General features: G+C 37.5%; 1 protein-coding gene across 1 annotated transcript in view; it reads left to right on the top strand.

Annotated features, from left to right (window-relative positions):
• Positions 1 to 23,621, top strand: part of PRIM2 (DNA primase subunit 2) — a 315,579-nt gene that overhangs the window by 41,945 nt on the left and 250,013 nt on the right. The window contains exons 6-7 of the mRNA XM_003254106.4: positions 12,713 to 12,808; positions 14,856 to 14,993. Coding sequence (XP_003254154.2) covers positions 12,713 to 12,808; positions 14,856 to 14,993 — 234 coding nt within the window. The remainder of the gene's footprint in view (positions 1 to 12,712; positions 12,809 to 14,855; positions 14,994 to 23,621) is intronic.

Below are 23,621 nucleotides of genomic sequence, written 5' to 3'. Positions count from 1 at the left end.
ATTTCAAATGTGCCTATGCTATTAAAAAAGAAACAGTAATAAAATAACCAATTGATTTTTATATTGATTAGCTTGACAGTATTACCGAGACATCAACATACTAATTAGAATGTCAGGATATTATTCATTTTCTAACTTTTAATGTTTTGGATGATTATAAATGACAAAAAAATTTGTGAGTGAAGTACCATACTATCCTATCAATTTTAGTTAATTAATTCAGCCACAGAATGGTAATTATTTCCTTTTTTATTTTCTATTTTTGTCTCTTTGCTAAAGATTTTCCAATTAAAATTTTTTTCTATTGTATGGCTCTCCTTTGTATATTTAAATGAAGAAAGTATGCTGTAAGAATTGGATTACAGATAAAAAAATGTTTAAAACTAACCTTTATTTTAGGTTGATAAATATTTGGGTTATTTATCACTGTGTCAGAAATGCCTCCAAACCTAAAACAACAATTCCAAAACCTAACATTGAAACTTAAAATCAAAACTTAATTCTAAAACTTAAAACAATACCCATCTTATTATATCTCACACTTTTGAGGGTTAGGGATTCAGATTGGGCTTACAGGGCAATTGTTCTGTTCCACATAGTATTATATATGGGGTTTCTTAGTTGACAACTAGTCTGGTCTAGGATGTCTAAGACAGCTTTACTCACATGCTTGTGCATATGTGAGGACTTCTAAAAGGCTGGACTCTGCTGGAAGCCTTTCCATGTGATCCCTCAAACGAGGTGGTTGGACTTCTTACTTCATGATCTAGGACTCCAAGAGAACAAGGCAGAATCTGCCAGTCCTCTCAAAAAATAGGCCTGGGCCTGGCAGGGCATCACTCGTTCCTGTCAAAGTAGTCACAGGCCAGGCCAGATTCAAGGGGAGGGCAAATAGATCTTAGCTCTCAACGGAGGATGTGTCAAAGACTTTGCAGCCATCTTTAATCCCTATGTACTACAGATTGATGATTAGGTCACAGTGCATTTGGGAAACAAATTGCCCTTTATAATCACAATATTTGCTACCAATATAGAACCTATATTTATTTGAAATGATAATAACAGTATTAAAAATTATGATATTTGCTTTCAGCATTTGATCTATTCACAAAGTTTTAATTTCTTTATAAATCGTTTCTTTATAAATGAAATGATTCCTAATTGTTTTTATATATATATAGATATCTATGTATCTATATATATAGATATCTATGTATCTATATATATAGATATCTATATATATAGATATCTATGTATCTATATATATAGATATCTATGTATATATAGATATCTATGTATCTATATATATGGATATCTATATATCTATATATATGTATATATATCATACATTTATTTTAGAAAAGCGGATTCTTTTCCTGGGATATGCTGTTTAGACCAGTGATGTATGTTGAACCACTAATGGAGCTTAAAAAAAAAAACATACACCTCAGGGCTTCAATCTGTAGGTCTGGGTGGCACCAGGAATCTGTAATTTTAAAAAGCTTTACTGGCAAGTAATGTACATACTTACTTAATGACCAGGGTCTAAGAGAGCTCTGTAGATTCAAATAGAAAACTATCCAAACTATTTATAAACGTGATTGAGTATTGTTGATTGGAAGCTTATAGAAGCTTAAATCTCTGGGAAGCCTTATTTATATCTTTACTTTTGAGGCCAGTGTACTAGACTAGTGGTTCCAACATGGCATCCCCGAGATGATCATTTGGGAATGTGGGAAAGAAATAAATAATACAACATATATTTTTAGTCTCATCTGTTCCACTTTTGGGGGTGGGTATGGCATGTTTTAAGTGCAGAATGTACAGTAATACATGCATATAATTTATAAATAAATATACATATATTGGAAGTATGTGCCGAAAAGACTTTATTGATGACAATGTATGATGCAAAGATGAAGATCACTATTCCAGTCAGTTTAGCTTATGCATTGGTAATGACTCCCAAACCTCAGTGACTTACAGACAGGTTTGTTCCTTGTTCATATTCCATGTCTTCATGGGCCAGCTACAACCCTGCTGTGTGTCATTTTGACCCTGGACTCAGGCGGATTGAGTAGGCTCTGTATACTGGAACTTTACCAGTTGCTGCGGCAAAAGGAGGAGAGAACTGGGTAAACTACATGCTCATAAAGCGTTTGCTTGGGAATGACATACGTTACTTCTGCTCACATTTCACTGGCCAAAGCAAGTCACTTGGCTATGCTTTATTCAGCAGGTAGCGGGTGTATAATTCTCCCTCAGTGAGGGACTCAGTACAGGGTGAATAGCAATGCAGTCTACACAGACATCCACTACCCTCCTATTTACTGTGTAGAGTATTTGCCTCTCTACAGCTGCTCCTTAATCTGCTTTCAGGATTTCAACAGAGTGAAATTGCCTCTCTCAGTTCCCGGTTTGATGAAGCATATAAAAAAGAAAAAGACACAGTCAAAATCCCTAATTCTATTAGCCAGGCAGCATATAAAACAACCTAATTTTGGAATATGGAAATATAACTTTACCAAAACAGTTAAAACCCAGTGTAATTTTTACTTGATAAAAAATTATACCATTATACCATGTACTACAATTTGAAACATTCAGGTACTGACTGTTGAGTGGGTGGATATGAGTAATGGGATTGAGATGTGGGTAATTATGAGTAGTAGTGGCAAGAGCAGAACTTCAGAGCTAGAATGTTCAGAGTCTCTGTTGGTTGAACATTAATCAAAGTGTAGGTTGAGCATCTCTAAAATAGTAATGTAAGTCACTCAAAAAATGTGTGTTTCATGTTGAGCCATTTGTTTATACACTTCTTTGTAGGAGGATGTTTACTTTGTGAAGCATACTACACCTTGATTATAAGATGTTGCAGTGATAACCTAGCTGGCTTTTATCAGTTATTTTGAATTCCGCTATACATCAAGACCTGTGTTAGTTTAATGAAATGACAAGTTTATAGAAACTGCGTTAGTTGCAGTAAACGTTTCACTTTATTACTTGAGGAAAAAGCCTGAAATATAGAAACTAATCAAAATGTAAATTACAGATAGTAACAACAAGTGTTTACCATGTACTAAGGGTGTGCTGTATGTTAGGCCTATTGTACACACTTTACGTACTTTATTTAATCCCAAGAAAAGCTACATGAGATAGGTATGATTTTCTTCATTTTATCCCTGAAGAAGCTAAGGTGTAAAGAGGTTAACTAACCTGTTTAAGATTCAAAGACAGATTTCTATGATTTTGAAAACTATTCTCTCTACTAGTTTACTCTGCTTTTATAATTGCTCCACTGTATCTGTTTTTACTTGTATTCTTTGTTAGTAGAAGTAGGAAGCCATTTAATCTTGTCTTGCTCTTTCAGAGAATGAGTATTTTTTTTTAGGTATGCAGCAGGTAATCTCATTTAGGAGAACCTAAATAAATGAAATATCCTTATATTTTGTCCAATAGTTTTTAAGGAGAAAGCAAGAGTAAAGAGAATATTCAGGATTATTTTAGAATTTTGAAATAATGAAGTTAATAGCAGTTTATACTAATTATTTAATAGTAAAGTTTCAGACAGTCATCCTACATTTTTCATTGAGAATTGTCTTATATTTTCCATTTGCATTTTGGTTATAACTAAATAGATAAATGAAGATTTATTTGACAAATGGATGCATTTTTTAATTCACCAAAGAAAACCAGAATATTTACTCATAGGCCATTAACAGGAAGTGACATGAAATTTAGATAGAATGTGCATGATTTAGAGTGTATTTGCTTACTTTGGGTGAAAAGTTTAGAAACACATTGAATTCCTTAGAATTTTATCTGTAGCTTTTTTTTTTTTTTTTTTTTTTTGAGGTGGAGTCTCACCCTGCCACCCGTGCTGGAGTGCAGTGGTGCGATCTCAGCTCACTGCAACTTTTGCCTGCCTCCCAGATTCAAGCTATTTTCCTGCCTCAGCCTCCTGAGTAGTTGGGATTACAGGTGTGGGCCACCATGCCCGGCTAATTTTTGTATTTTTAGTAGAGATGGGGTTTCACCATGTTGGCCAGGCTGGGCTCAAACTCCTGACCTCAGGTGATCTGCCCACCTCAGCCTCCCAAAGTGCTGGGATTTCAGGCATGAGTCACTGTACCCAGCCCAGAATTTTATCTATAACTTCTAATCTGAGCAAGACTAGATAGCTTTTATTCTTCTTTGGGCAGGGGGATAGATTTCAATGAGAAGAAATATTGCATTAAACTCTAATTTTTATTTAAGTTCTTGAGTTTTTTTTTTTTTTTTCAAAATTATATCTTGTATATTTCTAAGGCAGAAGACTATTTGGAGAAGTAAAGTCTCTTGTAGCTAAAGTATTCTGTTGTGTGGCAGTTGAACTGATGTGTGCTTCCCTGACATTTACTTGGTAAGCAGTTAATTGCTTACCAAGTTAGAAATAACTGTGGTATCAGTAATACAAATGCTTGAATTTAGGGAAAGGTGAGATACTATATTATGCTAGGTGAAGTATTAGTGGTACTTAGTTATTAATGTGGGATTTGTTTAGTTAGAACCTAAAACAATATTAGGATAAACATCTGTATGTTCAAAGATACTCGTTTCTTTATTGCTGGGTAAAAAGTGATTATAAAAGGATCATGACAGGTTAACACATTTGGCTTCAATTTCAGTTTTGCCAGATCTAGGCAAGATTTATTTGGGCAACAAACAATACATGTAATCAATTATAATTATTATTATTAATGGTGGGGAACATGGAGATGTATATTAAAATTTTATTTAATTTCAGATAAATGTTTACTGGGAAAATTTGAAATATATTTTTATATTTAGATTGGATGCTTACTTAAAAAGCAATGAAAGAGCATCGTGAAGACATGAAGATTCCTTCTCCTTTCACCCTATCTCCCCAATCAGTTTCTTCCTTTATTAATTGCTGTTTGAGAATTATAGCTTGGCTCTAAAACTTAAAATAGCTACTTCCTCTCAGATATTCTCTGCATTGTGTATCTGGTTGCTTATTTGAGTTTCGGAGAATTTCCCTTATGGAATGCAAAGTGAAAGGTAAATAGTCAATTAAGTAGAGAAGTTACTGTCAACAGAGATATATGTAAACATAGCAAATACTAAAGCAAAATAATCTGGCTTTAGCTCTTAGGGAAATATTTGCTATTGCTAAACCTCATTTACATACTCTACAATGAGTGTTGATTGTCTGTGATTTGTGCTCTGACCCTTTAAAATTTTTACCTATAAAACTTCTCATGGCATCTAGTTGTATTACATTTTTAGTTTCTGTATCTTTATCTTGTCCATCACCAAAGAGGAATTGAGGTGAAAGTTTCCAGTTGATGAATTTGTCTTCCATTGCTTTTAATGTTACATGTTTGTTTAGCTTTCCTGCAAAGTAGTGTCTGTTTATTTGTTTTTAGACCACATGGCCTAGTGGACCTTAGCATTGGATAGACTTTGGTTGGAAATCCAGTTTGGTTTCTACTCATATTAATTAGCTATAAAACTAAGATAATATCCAGCTTATAGGGTTATTAGTAGGATTAAGTGAGATAGTATAAGTAAAATAGCATAGTAACTAGTAGATAGTACACATGGATTTCAGTCATCATCAACTTTTGAATAATCTACTAGATTGACACACCTAATCTTCATCCTCTGCTGTATTTCAACTTTCATATAATAAATGGTGAGTGAGGTATTAAGTCCAGCATCTGATGTGTTCCCTCCTGTCACCTCCCACCCTCCAAAAGGCCCAGTGTGTGTTTTTCTCCACCAGGTGATCATGTGTTTTTATCACTTAGCTCCCACTTATTAATGAGAACATGTAGTATTTGGTTTTCTGTTGCTGTGTTAGTTTAAGGATAATGGCCTCCAGCTCCATCCATGTCCCTGCAAAGGACATGAGCTCATTCCTTTTTTAGGGCTGCATAGTATTCCGTGGTGTATATGTACCACATTTTCTTTATCCAGTCTATCATTAATGGGCATTTGGGTTGATTCCATGTCTTTGCTATTGTGAATAGTGCTGCAGTGAACATATGTGTGCATGTATCTTTATAATAAAATGATTTATATTCCTCTGGGTATATACCCAGTAATGGGATTGCCAGCTCCAATGGCATTTCTGCCTGTAGGTCTTTGAGGAATCCCCACACTGTCTTCCACAATGGTTGAACTAATCTACTCTTCCAGCAGCAGTGTAAAAGCATTCCTTTTTCTCCACAACCTTGCCAGCATCTGTTGTTTTTTGACTTTTTAATAGTAGCCATTCTGACTGGTGTGAGATGGTACCTCATTGTGGTTTTCATTTGCATTTCTCTAATGATCACTGACGTTGAGTTTTTTTTTTTTCCATGTTTGTTGGCCGCATGTATGTCTTCTTTTGAGAAGGGTCTGTTCGTGTCCTTTGCCCACTTTTTAATGTTTTTTTTTTCTTGTAAATTTGAGTTCCTTATAGATACTGGATATTAGACCTTTGTCAGATGTATAGATTGCAAAAATTTTCTCCCATTCTTTAGATTGTCTGTTTACTCTGTTGATAGTTTCTTTTGCTGTGCAGAAGCTCTTTAGTTTAAATGGATCCCATGTGTCAATCTTTGCTTTTGTTTCAATTGCTTTTGGTGTTTTCGTCATGAAATCTTTGCCTGTGTTTGTATCCTGATTGGTAATGCCAATTCTGGGGTTTTCATAGTTTTAGGTTTTACATTTAAGTATTTAATCCATCTTGAGTTGATTTTTGTATATGGTATAAGGAAGGGGTCCAGTTTCAGTTTTCTATGTATGGCTAGCCAGTTCTCACAGCACCATTTATTATATAGGGAAATCTTTCCCCGTTGCTTGTTTTTGTTAGGTTTGTTCATGATCAAGTGTTGTAGGCATGCAGTCTTACTTCTGGTTTCTGTAATCTGTTCCATTGGTCTATGTGCCTGTTTTTATACCAGTGCCATGCTCTTTTGGTTGCTGTAGCCCTGTAGTATAGTTTGAAATAGGGTAGTGTGATGCCACCAGCTTTGTTCTTTTTGCTTAGGGTTGACTTGGTTATTTGGGCTCCTTTTTGGTTCCATATGAATTTTAAAATAGTTTTAAAAAATTTCTTTGAAGAATGTCAGTGGTAGTTTGATGGGATTAGCATTGAATCTATAAATTGCATCAGACAGTATGGACATTTTCATGATACCGATTCTTCCCATCCATGAGCATGGAATATTTTTCGATTTTTTTGTGTCATCTCTGATTTCTTTGAACAGTGGTTTGTAGTTCTTGAAGAGGTCCTTTACTTCCTTTGTTAGCTGTATTCCTAGGAATTTTGTTCTTTTTGTGGCAATTGTAAATGGGATTGCCTTCTTGATTTGGCTCTTGGCTTGGCTATTGTTGGTGTATAGGAATGCTATTTATTTTTTGAGACAGAGTCTTGCTCTGTCGCCCAGGCTGGACTGCAGTGGCGCGATCTCAGCTCACTACAACCTCCACCTCCCAGGTTCAAGTGATCTTCCTGCCTCAGCCCACTGAGTAGCTGGGATTACAGGCGTGTGCCACCATGTCTGGCTAATTTTTGTATTTTTAGTAGAGACGGGGTTTCGCCGTGTTGGGCAGTCATGAACTCCTGACCTCAGGTGGTTCACCTGCTTCAGCCTCCCAAATTGCTGGTATTACAGGTATGAGCCACCTCACTCAGCTGGAATGCTAGTGATTTTTGCATGTTAGTTTAGTATCTTGAGACTTTGCTGAAGTTGCTTATCAGCTTAAGAAGCTTTTGGGCTGAGACAGTGGGGTTTTCTAGATATAGGATGATGTCATCTGTAAACAAAGATAGTTTGACTTTCTCTCCTCCTATTTGAATACCCTTTATTTTTTTCTCTTGCCTGATTGCCTTAGCAGGAACTTTCAAGACTATGTTGAATAGGGGTGGTGAGAAAGGGCAACCTTGTCTTGTGCAGGTTTTCAGGGGGAATATTTCCAGCTTTTGCCCATTCAGTATGATACTGGCTATGGGTTTGTCATATATGGCTCTTACAATTTTGAGGTATGTTCCTTCAATACCCAGTTTATTGAGAGTTTTTAACATGAAGGGATGTTGAATTTTATTGAAGGCTTTTCCTGCGTCTATTAAGATAATCATGTGGTTTTTATGTTTAGTTCTGTTTATGTGATGAATCACATTTAGTGATTTGTGTATGTTGAACCAACCTTGCATCCTGGAGATGAAGCCAAATTGATCATGATGGATAAGCTTTTTGATGTGCTGCTGGATTCGGTTTACAAGTATTTTGTTGAGGATTTTTGCATCAGTGTTCATCAAGGATATTGGCCTGATGTTTTATTTTTTTTATTGTATCTCCGCCAGGTTTTGGTATCAGGATGATGCTGACCCTTCCTCTGTTGCCCAGGCTAGAGGGTAGTGGTGTGATCATAGTTCACTGTAGCCTTAAACTCCTCGGCTCAGGAGATCTTCCCACCTCAGCCTTTTTTTTTTTTTTTTTTTTTTTAATTAGTTGTGTGTAATGGTGTGTGTCTGTAGTCCTGTCTCAGCTGGGACTACTAGGTATGCAACATCACACCCAGCTAATTAAAAAAAATTTTTTTTTAGGTTGGGTATAATGGTTTATGCCTGTAATCTTAGCCTATTGGGAGGACAAGGTGGGAGAATCACTTGATTCTAGGGATTTGAGACTAGCCTCGGTAACATAGTAAGACCCTGTCTCTATAAAAAATTTAAAAAATAGCCAGGCATGGTGGCTCACATCTGTAATTCTAACACTTTGAGAAGGCAAGGGGGTAGGATCCCTTGAGCCCAGGAGTTCGAGACCAGCCTGAGCAACATAGGGAGATCCCTTCTCTGTAAGAAAAAATATAATATTAAAAAAATTTAAGAGTAATTAGCCGGGCATGGTGGTTCGTGCCTGTAGTCCCAATTACTCAGGAAGTTCAATTACTCAGTGAGCTGTGATCATACCATTGCATTCCAGCCTGGGTGAACAAACAAGACCCTGTTAGAGATGGGGGTTTCACTTAGTCGCCCAGGCTAGTCTCAAACTGCTGGCCTCAAGCTATCCGACCTCCTCAGCCTCCCAAGTAGCTGGGATTACAGATGCCAACTCTCATGCCTGGCTATTTGTATATTTTAACCATTCTAATTGTCATGTAGTGGTATGTCATTGAGGTTTCCATTATGGTTTCAAACCCTGATGACTAAGGGGGTTGAGCATCTTTTAATACATTTTTTGGCTCTTTGAGTTTTCTCATTTGTAAAGTGCCTGTTAATGTCTTTTGCTAATTTTTCTATTGGATTGACTCTTTTTTTTTGTTATTTCTGTTCTGGCTGTTCTTGGCCCTTTGCATGTTCATGTACGTTTTAGAACCAGAACGTCCACACACAGAGGCATACACAAAAGCTATTACGATTTTGTTTGGGATTGTATTGAATCTACAGGTTAATTTGAAGAGATTTAAAACATTTACAATATTAAGTTTTCTGGTTGATGTTTAGGGTATCTCTGTTAATTAATTTTTTTCCAGTTTCTCTCAGTAAGATTTTATATTTTTCTTGGTGAGGCCTTGCACATATTTTGTTAGATTTATTCCTAGATCCTTGATAGTTTTAATTCTGTTGTAAATTGTAGCTTAAAAATTTCCATTACTGAATTTTGTTGCTGGCATATAGAAATACAATTAGTTTTTCTATATTTTTTTATTTCTATTTTTTATTTTTTGAGATCGAGTCTCGCCTTGTTGCCCAGGCTGGAGTGCAGTGGCACGATCTTGGCTCACCGCAACCTCCATCTTCCAGGTTCAAGCAATTCTTCTTCCCCACCCTCCTGAGTAGCTGGGATTACAGGCGTGCACCACCATGCCCAGCTAATTTTTTTTTTTTTTTTTGTATCTTCAGTAGAGATGGGGTTTCACCATGTTGGCCAGGCTGGTCTCAAACTCCTGACCTTGTGATCCACCCGCCTCAGCCTCCTGAAGTGCTGGGGTTACAGGTGTGAGCCACCGCACCCAGCCAGTTTTTCTATATTTGAATCCAGAAACCTGACTCAATTAGGCCAATAGTTTTAATAATTTATCATGGATTCTTCTGGATTTTCTAAGTATACTAAATCATATAATCTGCAAATAGAGTTTTAGTTATTCTTTTTCAATCTTGATACTTTTTTGTTCTTACCTATATTGTTTTTATTCATGGAGTCTCATTTCCTGGTGTGCTTTGTTACTGTTGTATGCCGGAGATTGTGTTTGGAAAGTTATTTGTGGACTATATTGAAGCTTAGGAGGATTATATCTTTCTAGAAGGGTTTTCATTTTTTTTTTTTTTTCATTGGCCTGCAGTCATTGCTGTCCAGGACAATTTTAATTTAAATATGGGATCCGAGATCTCAGACCCACTAGATAAGTTAAAAATGGGTTGTAGATCCATATGAAGGCTGATAAGTTTCTGGTTCATCCTCAAGTAATTGTTCACAGCTACAGGAATTTCAGGGGTTTCTTCTTAACTCCACTGAGTTTTAAATTTCTGTGCCTAAATATTTTTTGTCTATTTCTAGAAATTTTTTTTTCTTTTTCCTTTTTTTCCTTATATAGGCCTAATCATCTCTGAAATGTCATTTCTTATATTCAACTAAACGTGTGTTTGGAACCTGTTTAATAAAACACAGGTTTTATTTAGTGATATAAAACAACACATCATAAAGGTTTTGTGAACATTGCTTGATTTTAGGTCTTAGGGCTGGATGTTTGTATGTTCCTGTAAGGGCTCAATGGGCTCAGAAATGTCATTTCTTAGATTCTACAAACTGTGTGTTTGGAACCTTTTGAATGAAAACCCAGGTTCCATTCAGTGATGTAAAATAGCACATCAGAAAGCTTTTTCTTCTTCTTCTTCTTCTTCTTTTTTTTTTGATAAGGGTTTGCTGTGTCACCCAGACTGGAGTGCAGTAATGTGATCATGGCTTACTGCAGCCTCTAACTCCTGGGCTCAAGCAATCCTCCCACCTTAGCCTCCCAAGTAGCTGAGATTACAAGTGTATACCACCATACCTGGCTAATTTTTTAATTTTTTTTTTTGTAGAGATGGGGTCTCACCATGTTGCCCAGGCTGTTCTCAAACTCCTGGACTCAAGTGATCCTCCCGCCTTGGCCTCCAAAAGTGCTGGGATTATAGATGTGAGCCACCATGCCCAGCCTTTTGCTTTAAAAAAAAAAAAAATCACTTTTTATAGTTTCTACTTCATACAGATTGTGCTTGTCTTTTATTTCTGTATACATGGTAGCATAGTTATTGTCTGTAAACTTTGTGAATTCTTCTCTGTTGTTTTTGTTCGTGAAGTATAGTTTTATTCTATACCTTGTTATAAAATACAATGTGCTTGACATTGTATTTGGAAATTTATTTGTAGGAATACTTTGAGGTGTACTGTGGAGGTTCCTCCAGAGAGGATTTGAGTTTGCTTTTGTGAGGTGCCTGGGCATTTGAATCAGGTACTGCCTTAAAACAAGTTCAAGGCTTGGGATTCCCTGATATCCTACATAATTTGAGCAGGAAGGTCTCTCATCAGATATCCCACTTTGTGTGGGCCTGACTTTGTATATTAACTTTCTGTGCTGTAAAGATGTTTTTAAAATTTTATCAGTGTTTTGTTTTGTTTTCTCTAGGAGGTTGACCTAAGTAATACAGCCTGTTTTACTGAAACAGCAAGTTCTACTGCAGTTTATGTAACTAGATACATGTTGGACACTTAGTTTTTTTCTTTATTATTATAAATAACACTGTAATAAACGTTTTTATTTGTGTGCTTGTCCTGTTATTTACTTGTGATTAATCTGAAAATAAAATAGTTACAATCTCCGTTTTTAAAGGCTATTTGATATATATTATCAAAGTATGGTACACAAAGATTGTCCTAACACTGTATATTCTAAATCTTTTTAACTTTTACCATTTTGATAGATGGAAAATAGTACACATTATTTTAATTTAGCATTTATTATTTTACTTATATGACTATTGGCTGTTCATGTTTTACTACTTTTGGGTTACGAAAGCTTACATACTGCCAACTAGGGGCTTACTGAGGCTAATTCACACATCAGATGATGTAAATATTTCCCTCGGTTTGTCACTTATATTTCGTCTTCATTTACAAAAATATATATATGTTTTGGTATAGAAGTTTAACGCTTGTACTAATCAGATCTATCAATTTTTTATAAAGCCGTAATCAGTCTGAGATAATAAATTTATAGTTGTTCCTAGAAAAACTAGTGTTTTAAGTTTGGAATTGTCTTATGTGGCTAGAAAATTGAGAAATAGTCAAACCACTCTAACCTCAATTAGGATATTTTAATATATTAACATAACTCGAATTAGGATAATGCTCATTTTTAGTCTATATTAACCTGAGTTTTTATGATAAGTTTTTTCCTTTTTCTCATTAAAATATTTTCTCTTTGTCTGCTACTGTTCTTTTGTTGTATACCTTCAGAAATTGGCAGGGTTAAAATTTGAAAGAATATTCAATTTAGGTTTTTTTCTGTATTTTGCCTTCACTAATGATAGTGATTCAGATATCATGTTAGAAATGATTTGAGATATCAAGGTTTTAAAATTTTTAATAAAACAGTATTCATTAAAACAGGAAATCATTTTATTGAAACTGAAGAGGACCTCAAATTTTTATAACAGCTTAAAATATGTTTTTTTTAGATAAGTGATGAAGAGAAGACTCTTCGAGAACAGGAGATTTTTGCCTCATCACCAAGTTTAAGTGGACCTAAGTCGGGGTTCGAGTCCATTTATAAAGTATGTAAACATGTAAAATACTTCCTAGGTTTTGTTAAATATGTCACATTGAGCTTTATATACATATTTAATTAATCCATTTTTGTAGCCTATCATCACCACAGCTACTCTGTCTCCTGCACAGATGCTGTCCTCATTGCACTAATGGTGTGCCAATGTTCTCTCCTGGGCTGTCTCCTTCCACAGATGCATTCCCGACCCTGCTTGGGCTCTGACCTCCCATTACAGGCTGTTTTCCTAATGGAATACCCTGCTTGCATTGTTTGGATTCTTACACCCTGCACTGGGCTGTCCCCCGCCAGGAAACCCTCGCCACCTATTTGGCCCAACACTCTGTTTGGATTGCTGCCTTGCGTGGAAGCCCCCCTTTGCTTCTCTTGGCCTCTGACATCGTGGTGTCTCGCCTCATGGTCTCTCTGTCATTCCACTGGGCTCTGACATTGTAAGCCTACTTTTTTCCTATGGGAATGCCTTCCTTAACCTACTCAGATTCCATCATCCTGTGCTGGGCCACCTCAGTTTCCCCTCCCCACTCAGTGCAGATAACTACTTCACATGAACCCTTCCAGAAGGGGAAGAGGGAAGAGTTTAAATTCATTTTACAATTTGATAACTGCAACCCCACAATTTCCTTTGAAAAGAATGTGCTAATTATTATGAGTGAGTGCCAGTAGTTTAAAGTCCTGCCCCAATCCACCTTCTTCGTTTCAACTGTTGGGCCATCAGTCAGCCTTTCAAGCTTAGAGTGTGGCGATCAATATTTATTTCTCTTACACCACACATTTCCAGTTACTCTGCCTTCACATCATCTTTTGCTTCTACTTGGGCATTTTTGTTTCCACTGTGACCACCTTAATAAGCTAGAATCACGGAATATTATGGCTAAAGAATCCCTAAGGGTCAGTTAGCCTATCTCTTCCTCCCCTCTCTCAGTTTTACAGATCTGGCTGCTGAGATTTAGAGGCATTCATTAATGCCTCTAATTATTCACCAAATAAGTCTAGTTAGTATCAGAGCTTGGACTAGAACTCATGTTTCTTGCCTGTATTATTGCAGTAAACTCTCTTACCTGCTCATCTAATATGTCCTATGTAAGCTACCTATTTGGTGCAGTCTCACACAATTCTACCTTGTAGGGCTGTTTGACTTTCCATGTGTGCCCATGAGGGCAGGGACTGTGTTCTAGTTGTAGGAATCGGTAAATTAACTGAAAGTTGTTAAAAAACACATGATCTGTTTATAGTGTGAGATGTTGTTGGATATACAGAAAATTGTGTGCATTTATATTTAATTCTTCCTTAAAACTTGAATGAATAGGCAGTTTGGGAATCATTTTTCACCTAATTTTTTAACCTCGTTTTTATAAAAAAGAAAAACTATTGGAGAGTAAGAATGATTTTTACAGTTTACTAATATCATACTTTGCTCATCTCTTAGAATTTTAAGATTGTTCATAGGGTTTAAAAATCTAAGATTTTTAAAAATAAATTCTTGGGGCAAATACTTATTTTAATAGCAAAACTGAATGCTTATGATTATTTCCATTTCTTAGTACTGAGATTAGCTTTCTCAATATATTTCTCTGGAGTGAGAATGGAAACATACATGAAGAAATTGGAATTACTTTACTTACAAGTAATTTTCAGCTCTGAATATGTTGTTTACAAATTAGGATTCTCTGTGATGCAGAATACAATGTGGGATATGTGAGGTGAATGCAACGTGTGTAGAAGTCTTGAGTTAAGAGTTTGAAATCCCGGGGATTATGTTTTGTAAATTCAGAGGTTAAGGAATACAAGAAAGCATTCCGACTTGGCCTTTTAGTGTTACTATTTTTCAAAACATCAGCTCTGAAACGAACATATTTTTGTACTGCCACTGTTTGCTAATGCTGTTGAGTTTTAAGGAGGATAAATTAATCATTTTGTTATTCTTTTGGCTCTGCTAGGACTAATGAATTTCTTTGTTTATACTTTATACATACGAAGACTTAGGATTTCTTAATGACAGGTGCTGACTTATTTTGCCTGTTTCATTCTTAATTCAGGTCCCTTTTGCTGATGCTCTGGATTTGTTTCGAGGAAGGAAAGTCTATTTGGAAGATGGCTTTGCTTACGTACCACTTAAGGACATTGTGGCAATCATCCTGAATGAATTTAGAGCCAAACTGTCCAAGGCTTTGGCAGTAAGTATTTTACTTTATTTCTATATCTGACATGTTCACACTTTCAGTTATATACCCTTGGCAGTTTTATTCTGTGTTTCTCTAGGAAATAAGTTAATTCAGTTTTCATAATGATATTCAGATTACTTATGATGTTGTACTATTAATCCCAGAACTCCTAGGTGTTTATTTGTTACTACCCATAGTTGGTTTTTAAGTTTTTTTCTTGATCCCACTAATACCAATGCTGAGTGATTAATCTCTGTGGGTTTCTTCATGGTCATGTCTTTTTTCCTTAGAAATAGACTTCATATATGGCTCTTAACAATTAGTGTGGCCTGCGGTAGATATAACTCCTAAATTTCTGTTCTGAATTAGTATTTGGTATCAGTAGAAGACAATATAGAAGAAAATCTTAAGTACTAACACTGCGACATGCTAGTACTGCAATGAGTAGCTCCGTACTGGGTGAATTTGGAGGTAGCTGTGTTGAACAAATGACATGATCAGTGATTTTTAAGTAGTTTGTTGGAAGTGTGACTCTTAAGTGGTGGTATCTTAAAACCATACACATTTTTATATGTAAAACACGTATTTTACAGTTGTTGTCTCTTAATCTGAGTCAGTTTTTAATACTTTCTTTGTACCTAATGCAGAAGAAGACTTCAAAGATTTGTGACATGGCTGTCTTAAACTATACTGATTATGGTGTAAGCATAGGCCAAGCTTTCCTTCTGAGTTAAAAATTGTAGTATTTTCTGATATAAATAAATTTTTATTGACTCTCTGGGGTTACCTAAATATGTATAATTTAGCTATGTCAGCATTTGGGAAGACTAAAATACTAACTCTGTGTTTAGTAAATGAAGGAATTTATGAGAACACCTAGCATAACAGGTATTTAGTTACTGTTAATATTCTTTGTCCATTCCTAATCCCGTTATTTCTTTATCCTCATTAAAGTTGATGCTTTTAAATTTTTTCTTTACTTGTCTGTCACTACCCTAGATTATATTCTAGTTATAGCTAAGAATAGTGTCTTTCACCACTGTGGAAGACACTGATACTTGTCTACTGTTTGGCCATTGCTCTTTTATTATTCTTAGTTGTATTCACCCATATTCTCTCTGTTGACATTTTAGACCACACTTCTTTGTGTGAAACAGACAAATATTTTCCAGCAAATTGGATAGTTTTAGCTGTCATCTATTAAATGCTGGTGGTGGACCCCAGTCTCCATGACAACCAAAAATATCACCATGCATTTCAGAAAACTTCTGGCATGTTAATGCAACTATTAATCTGATCATAGTAATTTCCTTCTTACCAAATTTTTGATTTATGCCTGTGACAATGTAATTGTGGCTAAAAAGTATGAGTTCTTTGGGGGCTTCTGAAAAAAGTTTTTCTTGCTAAAAAAAAAAAAAAAAAAGGCATGTGTGATGAAGTAGTCTTTTTCTCCCCCCTCTGGATATTGTTGTAACTGAATGTGATGCCCGGAACAGCTACAGCCATGTGGAGATGAGGCAGGTGCCTTCGGGACAACCCAATTTGCTGCATAGACATGTAGAAAGATGGAAAGAATCTGAGTCCTTGTTGCTGTCATTGAGTTGCTGAATTAACCTGTTCTGGAACCACCAAACTTTATTATATGGGATAATGAAGTTTTAATTTTTAAAGGCACTAACTTAGGAACTCATATTTGAGTGGAATTCTCTTTCTCTAGTAGCAGAAAGCATCCTGGTACCTAGATCAGTGTCTGCATTAGTTAGTATTTTCTTTTCTAGGTGCAGGTAACAGCCTATGCTACATTAACCAATAAATAGAATCTGCTAGCTCGTAAAAGTGAGAAGTCTAGATAGAGTGTGGACTTCAGACATAGCTTGCTGAATGTTTCATCCCTTTCTCTGAATATGTCTTTACCCTTATGTATATGCCTTATCTTCAGTCTGGCTTTCTGATGGTTGCAAAAATAGTTACCATGGGATCAGGCTTTATTTCTGTGTAGCATACTATCTAAAAGAGTTTCTTTGTCCCTGGGCAGAAGTTTGAAATCAAGGTATCGGCATGGCCATGCTTCCTCTGAAGGTGCTGGGGAAAGATCTATTCCACATCTCTCTTCTGGCTTCTGGTAGTTCTTTGACTTGTGGCAACATAAACTCCAGTCTTCACATGGCATTCATCCTGCATGTCCCAAATTCTGCTTTTTCTAAGGATATCGGTCATATTGGGATATCATTTTTCTAAGGATATCAGTCACCTCTCAACTCCAATGTGACCTCATTGTAACTAAGTACATCTGCAACAATCCTATTTCTAAATAAGGTCACATTCTGAGGTACTGGGGGTTAGTACCTCAACATAACGATTTTTTTGGGACAGAGTTTAATCCATATCATGTCTATCACTAAAGCAGCTATTGTGGTTTAAGGGATGGCCTAGCCTAAGATCATGTGTCTGCCCCTTTAGATGGGGGATCATGGGAGCTGAAAGTCAGTGTGTTCCTGAAACCACAATATCTCAAACAAAAATGGATGATTGTTAGGAATGGGGAGAGGGGAGAATGAAGATGGGGAGGCAGACAACAATTGTCTACTACCTAGAAAAGACACTGAATATGAGTTAAATGTATAAAGTTTTTCACTTTGTAATTTCTTTCAAGCCAAGCTGCCCAGTGCCGAAAAATCTAACTATGAAAATGAATCTGAAATTCTTTTACTTTTGGGGTTTTAAAGCTACTTCTGATTTTGTGTATTGCAAAGCTTAAATAAATTTTTAATAAGTTTTGACTGTTTATTTTATAAATTTGCCTTGAAAGCAACTTGAAAAATGTAAAAAAAGATTTTACATTTGCCACGCATTTTTATTTTAGATAAGTCAAGATATTCTATGTATATTTGTGATTTATCATCCCAATATCCCAGTGTAGAAAGAAGGGTATGTGGCAGATTTTTGCAAAATTTTACAATTTTTTTCTACTTTCTGGGTAGAAATGAGGGAGAGATTCTCTATACTGAGAGAAAAGACAAAACTTGGGTTCCTAAGTTTGTAATAAATTCATTTTCAACCGACTGCACCTAAGCTTTGTGCCTTGTTGATAAGAAATAAGAGTATTTATGAACTTTGAATTCCATTCTTCTTCACTTCTTTCTACTCATTCTTCCCCCTCCAAACATAAAAAATTAACACTTTAAAAAATTTTGAAATATCACAGACTTACAGAAAATTAAGTAGAAAATAGCAACTTTTTCTTTAAACCATTTGAGAATAAGTTCCCAGCCTGATGTCTTGGCACCCCCAATACTTGTTAGTGTTATTTCCTTCAAACAGAACATTTTCCTGCATAACCACAATTCAACATCAAAATAAGAAAATTAATGTTGATAAGTTACTACCATCTAACCCTCAGACCCCATTCAAGTTTCACCAGTTGTCTCAATCACATCCCACAGGCAATTTTAATTCACATGTGTTATTTAGTTGTCACGTCTCTTTAGTCTCCTTCAGTCTGCAACAGATTCTTAGTTTCTCTTAGATTTTCATGGACTTTGTTACTTTTGAAGATTATCAGCAGTTATTTTGTATCTCTCAGTTTGGGTTTATCTGATGTTTCTGCCTAGATTCAAGTTAGACATTTTAAGCAGTACTGTAACAGAAGTTATGCTATGTTCTTTTCATTGCATTCTATCAGATTACATGATTTTGATTCAGCTCAATTCTGATTGACTTTATCAAAATTTATCCATTCTATTGTTGGTAGGCATTTGGCTTTTGTTTTCTTTTTTTTTTGGTTATCACAAATTCTGCTGCTCTGAACTTTGTAGCACATATTTTGGAAAACATATTTCTGTTGGTTATGTGTTTAGGAATGGAATTGTAGGGTATTGAGTATATCTGTGTACAGCTTTAATGGATTTAGATTTACTTTAAATGGATTTATTCTGGCTGAGTGGGGTGGCTCACACCTGTAACCCTAGTCCTTTGGGAGGACAAGGCGGGAGGATTGCTTGAGCTCAGGAGTTTGAGACCAGCCTGGGCAACATAGTGAGAATCCATTTTTACTAAAAACAACAACAACAACAACAACAAACTAGCCAGGCGTGGTGGCATGCGCCTGTAGTCCCAGCTACTTGGGAGGCTAAGGTGGGAGGATCACTTGAGCCTGGGAGATCAAGGCTGCAGTGAGCTATAATCATGCCACTGCACCCCAACTTGGACAACAGAGTGGTACCCTGTCTCAAAAAAAAAAAAAAAAGAAAGAAAAGGATTTGTCCTGATTACAGGTGGGTTGTGGAGAGTTCTGGCCTTGGTATCTTGGATTTAATAGAAGACAGATAGTGACTTGCTTTCTCCTGGGTGGTTCAGGGCCGAGCCTGGTTGAGAGGAGGTCCAGAGAGCACTTTTTCTTATGTAGGAGAGTGGTGGGAGTTGTTGCCTGAGAACCTGTCCTGACAGCTGTGGAAAGGGGCAGGAAGGAAGTGAAGGAGTTTCATGTAGGGCTGTGGCGAAGTAGAAATCGAAACCTATTGCTATGGTCTCTATTACTGTCCTTTCCATGGAGGAAGGTTTTGACCTTGGAGTATGTAATTGAAAAATTTCAGCTTTATAAATGGAAATATTCTTGTAGGATAAGAAAAAGTACCCTAAAGTAGATTTTTTGAAAGGTATTTTGATGAGTGGTAGAGGATGAAATAAATGGTTCTGGGGGAAGTTGTAAATTGATGAGAGTTTTACCCCAGGTGACAACTGAAAGCTTATTCTTAACCTATCATCATATGACTTTTATAATATAACTATCTAGCTTTTGAACATGGTTTAGGACTGATAAAAAATTGACATTACTTTTTCCTTTGATAGGAACTCTGTGGCCCTACTTCCTCTCAGAACCTTCCCTTAAGTCCCAAGATTGTGCTAAGTATATCTCCTTTGTGTTCCCACAGCATTCTGCACACGACCAAATTACGGTGAAACTATTTCATTATGTGTTTTCCTCCTCAATTAAAATGTAAGTTCTTTGAGAGTGAGGGATTTCTCTTAATTCAAATTTTTATCTGGTATAGCATGTGGCACATAGGGTTAGTGGTCAGTAAAATTTTATTGAACTGACAGATACCAAATAATGATATAAACTTGCTTTTGTTCACAGTTTGCTATTTATACATACTGTTGATCCCACTATAAGTCACTGAGAGAGAAAGAGGTTATACTGTGCATTATATGGATGAGGAAAATGCAGCACAGAGAGGCCAAAGTAATTTGTCCAAGATTATGTTGGCTAATAATTGCTGGAGCCCTGACTTGATCTCAGGTTTTCTGAGTAATTCTTAGGGTCTTTTGATGGTAACTGTGCCTTTGTCAGGAGTTGTATAACCAGGTGATTTAGGTCTTCAAACTCTGATAAAATATTCAAAGGTAAGTATATTAAGGTCCAGTCACAGAGCAGGCACAAGGGGTGAATTTGGAGCTACGATACAATAGATTGATAACCATTTAGGGAAAAGAATGAGGGAAAGATAGATTTTTTTGCTTCATATAGCAATTTTAGAAGCTATAGCCAGTTCTTTTATTTAATGGTTTATTTTTAAATAACTTTTTGTTTGTTCATCCATGCATAGTTTTGGGTACTAGAGATACACTACTTAACAAATTAGATGAGATTTCTTCTCTTACAAAGCTTATATTCTAGTGGGAGATAATCAATTACTGAAGAAATAAACAATAACAGTATTGTCAATGACATGAAGGAGCCAGCTGAACAAATACAGAGGAAACTGCATTCCAGGCAGGAAAAGTCACTAATGCAAAAAAGGGAGGAATCTTGGCCTTTTTTTAGAATCAAAAAGGCCAGTGTAGCTAGAGCATGGTGAGCTACAGTAGAGCGCCACCATATGAGGCTGCAATGGCTAGGTGTAGACTCTGTGAGACTTTGAGGTAGAGTCCCAGGGTAAAGAGTTTGATTTTTTTTTAGCCTAATGTAGTGGAAAGACATTGGATGATTTTGAGTAAGTGAGTGATACGATCTGATTTATGTTTTAAATAGATGACTGTGGCTGCTGCTTGAAAACCATTTTGGAGGATAAAAAAGGAATGGAAGCGGGAGGACTAGTCTGGAAGTTTTCACATTAATCTAGATAGCGGCTTGAAATGGATTGGTTGTGGTGATATGACTGAGAGAAGTCAGTGGATTTCAGTTAGTTTTTACAGTATTATTGACATGGTGGATTGGTTGTGAGAGAAAGAGAAGAATCAGCATAATGATGACGAGAGCTTAAGCATAGTGAAAATTTAATATTTGCCAAGTGCTATTCTAAATGCTTTATATGAATGAATGCATTTAGTCTTTATGGTAACCCTATAAGGCAGGTACCATTATCACTCTCTGAGGCTTGTAGTATCTTTATACAGGTAGTGAGGAGCAGAAGCAGGATTTGAATCCATACAGTCTGGCATCAAGGTCTATGTTCTTGACCACTATATTACACTGCCTAGAATTTTGGCTTGAATAATTTATTAGGGGGTGATGCCTTTGCCAAGATGTAGAAGACTCTGAGAAAAATACATAAGATAAAATAAAGAGTTCTATTCTGACCACATTAAGTAGAAGGTGCTTATTGGTTACACAAATGGAGATGGCAAGTTTGAAGTTGGATTTGAGTGTCTAAATTTTTGGGGAGGAGAATGTGAAGCCATGAGACTGCAGGAAGAGTGTGGGATGTCAGTGGAGAAGAGAGGGGGCCCACAGCTGAGCTTGGTTTGCATACACCTCCACTTGATGTCATTAAGCAGAGAACATACTTGTTAGAAAATGGGGCAGATCCTTAAATTGGAGCTGGATTTCTTTAAGGCAAAACTCTCTTTCTCCTCACACAGTGTGACTATTTATTTTTATTTTTTATTTTTAGGCAGGGTCTCTACTCTGTCACCCAGGCTGGAGTGCAGTGGTGCAATTACAACTCACCGTGGCCTTGACCTCCCAGGCTCAGGCAGTCCTCCTGCCTTAGCCTCCTGAGTAGCCGGGGCCACAGGCATGTGCCAACAGTGCCTGGCTAAGTTTTTATTAATAAAAGTTTATGTAGAGTTGGGGGTATCCCTATGTTGCCTGGGTTGGTCTAGAACTCCTGTGCTCAAGTGATCCTTCTACCTGAGCCTCCCAAAGTTCTGGAATTACAGGCATGAGTCACCATGCCTGGCCTTAATTTCACTTCTTTTTTTTTTTTTTTTAATTAATTTTTTTTTTGCACACAAAAACAATAAACATTTTCTAAAAATACATACAAACAAAAAGATGCGTATCAAACATATTAGGAAGGTTACACATGGGAAGTCGGGGAATAGAAATGGGGGGTGGGAGTTAAAATAAGGTAGAGAGGGACTTTATGTGGATCAGTGATAATAACTCAATCCTCTATTTGACAAAGGAGGGAGAAGGAAGAGGAAGAAAAAGAAAGTGGGATAAAGGATCAGAAAGGGAGGAAAATAGAAAAAATTAGAGTATGACTCCAGGGTAGACCTGTTTTGTTGTCACTGAGTTGGTTGGTTGGTTTGTCTGTTGTATTTTTCATGTTTCGCCAAGTTGGCCAGACTGGTCTCGAACTCCTAGCCCGAAGTGATCAACCTGCCTCGCCCCCCAGAGTGTCGGGACCACAGGTGTGAGCCACCACGTCCAGCCCCCACATTGCTTCTGGCCTCCATTGTAGACCTCCCAGACGGAGCGGCCGGGCAGAGGCGCTCCTCACTTCTTCCCAGACACGGGGCGGCCGGGCAGAGGCGCTCCTCACTTCCCAGACGGGGCGGCCAGGCAGAGACGCTCCTCACTTCTTCCCAGACGATAGGTGGCCGGGCAGAGGCGCCCCTCACTTCCCAGACAATGGGTGGCCGGGCAGAGGCGCTCCTCACTTCCCAGACGATGGGTGGCCGGGCAGAGGCGCTCCTCACTTCCCAGACGGGGCGGCCGGGCAGAGGCGCTCCTCACTTCCCAGACGGGGCGGCCGGGCCGAGGCGCTCCTCACTTCCCAGACGGGGCGGCCGGGCCGAGGCGCTCCTCACTTCCCAGACGGGGCGGCCGGGCAGAGGCGCTCCTCACTTCCCAGACGGGGCGGCCGGGCAGAGGCGCTCCTCACTTCTTCCCGGACGGGGCGGCCGGGCAGAGGCGCTCCTCACTTCTTCCCGGACGGGGCGGCCGGGCAGAGGCGCTCCTCACTTCTTCCCGGACGGGGCGGCCGGGCAGAGGCGCTCCCCATGTCCCAGACGGGGCGGTGGCCGGGCAGGGGCTCGGGAGAGCGGGCAGAGCACTCGGCGTCAGGAGCTGGCGAGCAGCGTGGCCAACATGGCGACCGCGCGCGTGCAGCCAAACGAGAAAAAGCCGGCAGCGGTGGCGTGCGGCGGCAGTCCCAGGCAGTCCGCGGCGCGGGCAGCAGCGAGCTGAGTAGATTGGGGAAAGAAAGAAAGAAAGAAAGGAAGAAAGGAAGGAAGGAAGGAAGCCTTAATTTCACTTCTATTTGTGAGACTCATCTTTAGAGGGTACTGGTAAAACGTTAAAGAAACCAGACTTCCAAAAAATGTATTTATACACATCTTATTATGTACAGAAAAAAGGACTGAGAAGTTCCTAGGAAGATAATTGACAGGCAGGTAAACGGTTCTTACTTG

This window comes from Nomascus leucogenys, chromosome 22a (genome assembly GCF_006542625.1).
Source record: "Nomascus leucogenys isolate Asia chromosome 22a, Asia_NLE_v1, whole genome shotgun sequence".
NCBI classification, from domain to species: domain Eukaryota; kingdom Metazoa; phylum Chordata; class Mammalia; order Primates; family Hylobatidae; genus Nomascus; species Nomascus leucogenys.
The sequence above is the reverse complement of the archived record's forward strand: the minus strand, read 5'-3'. Positions and strand labels throughout refer to the sequence as shown.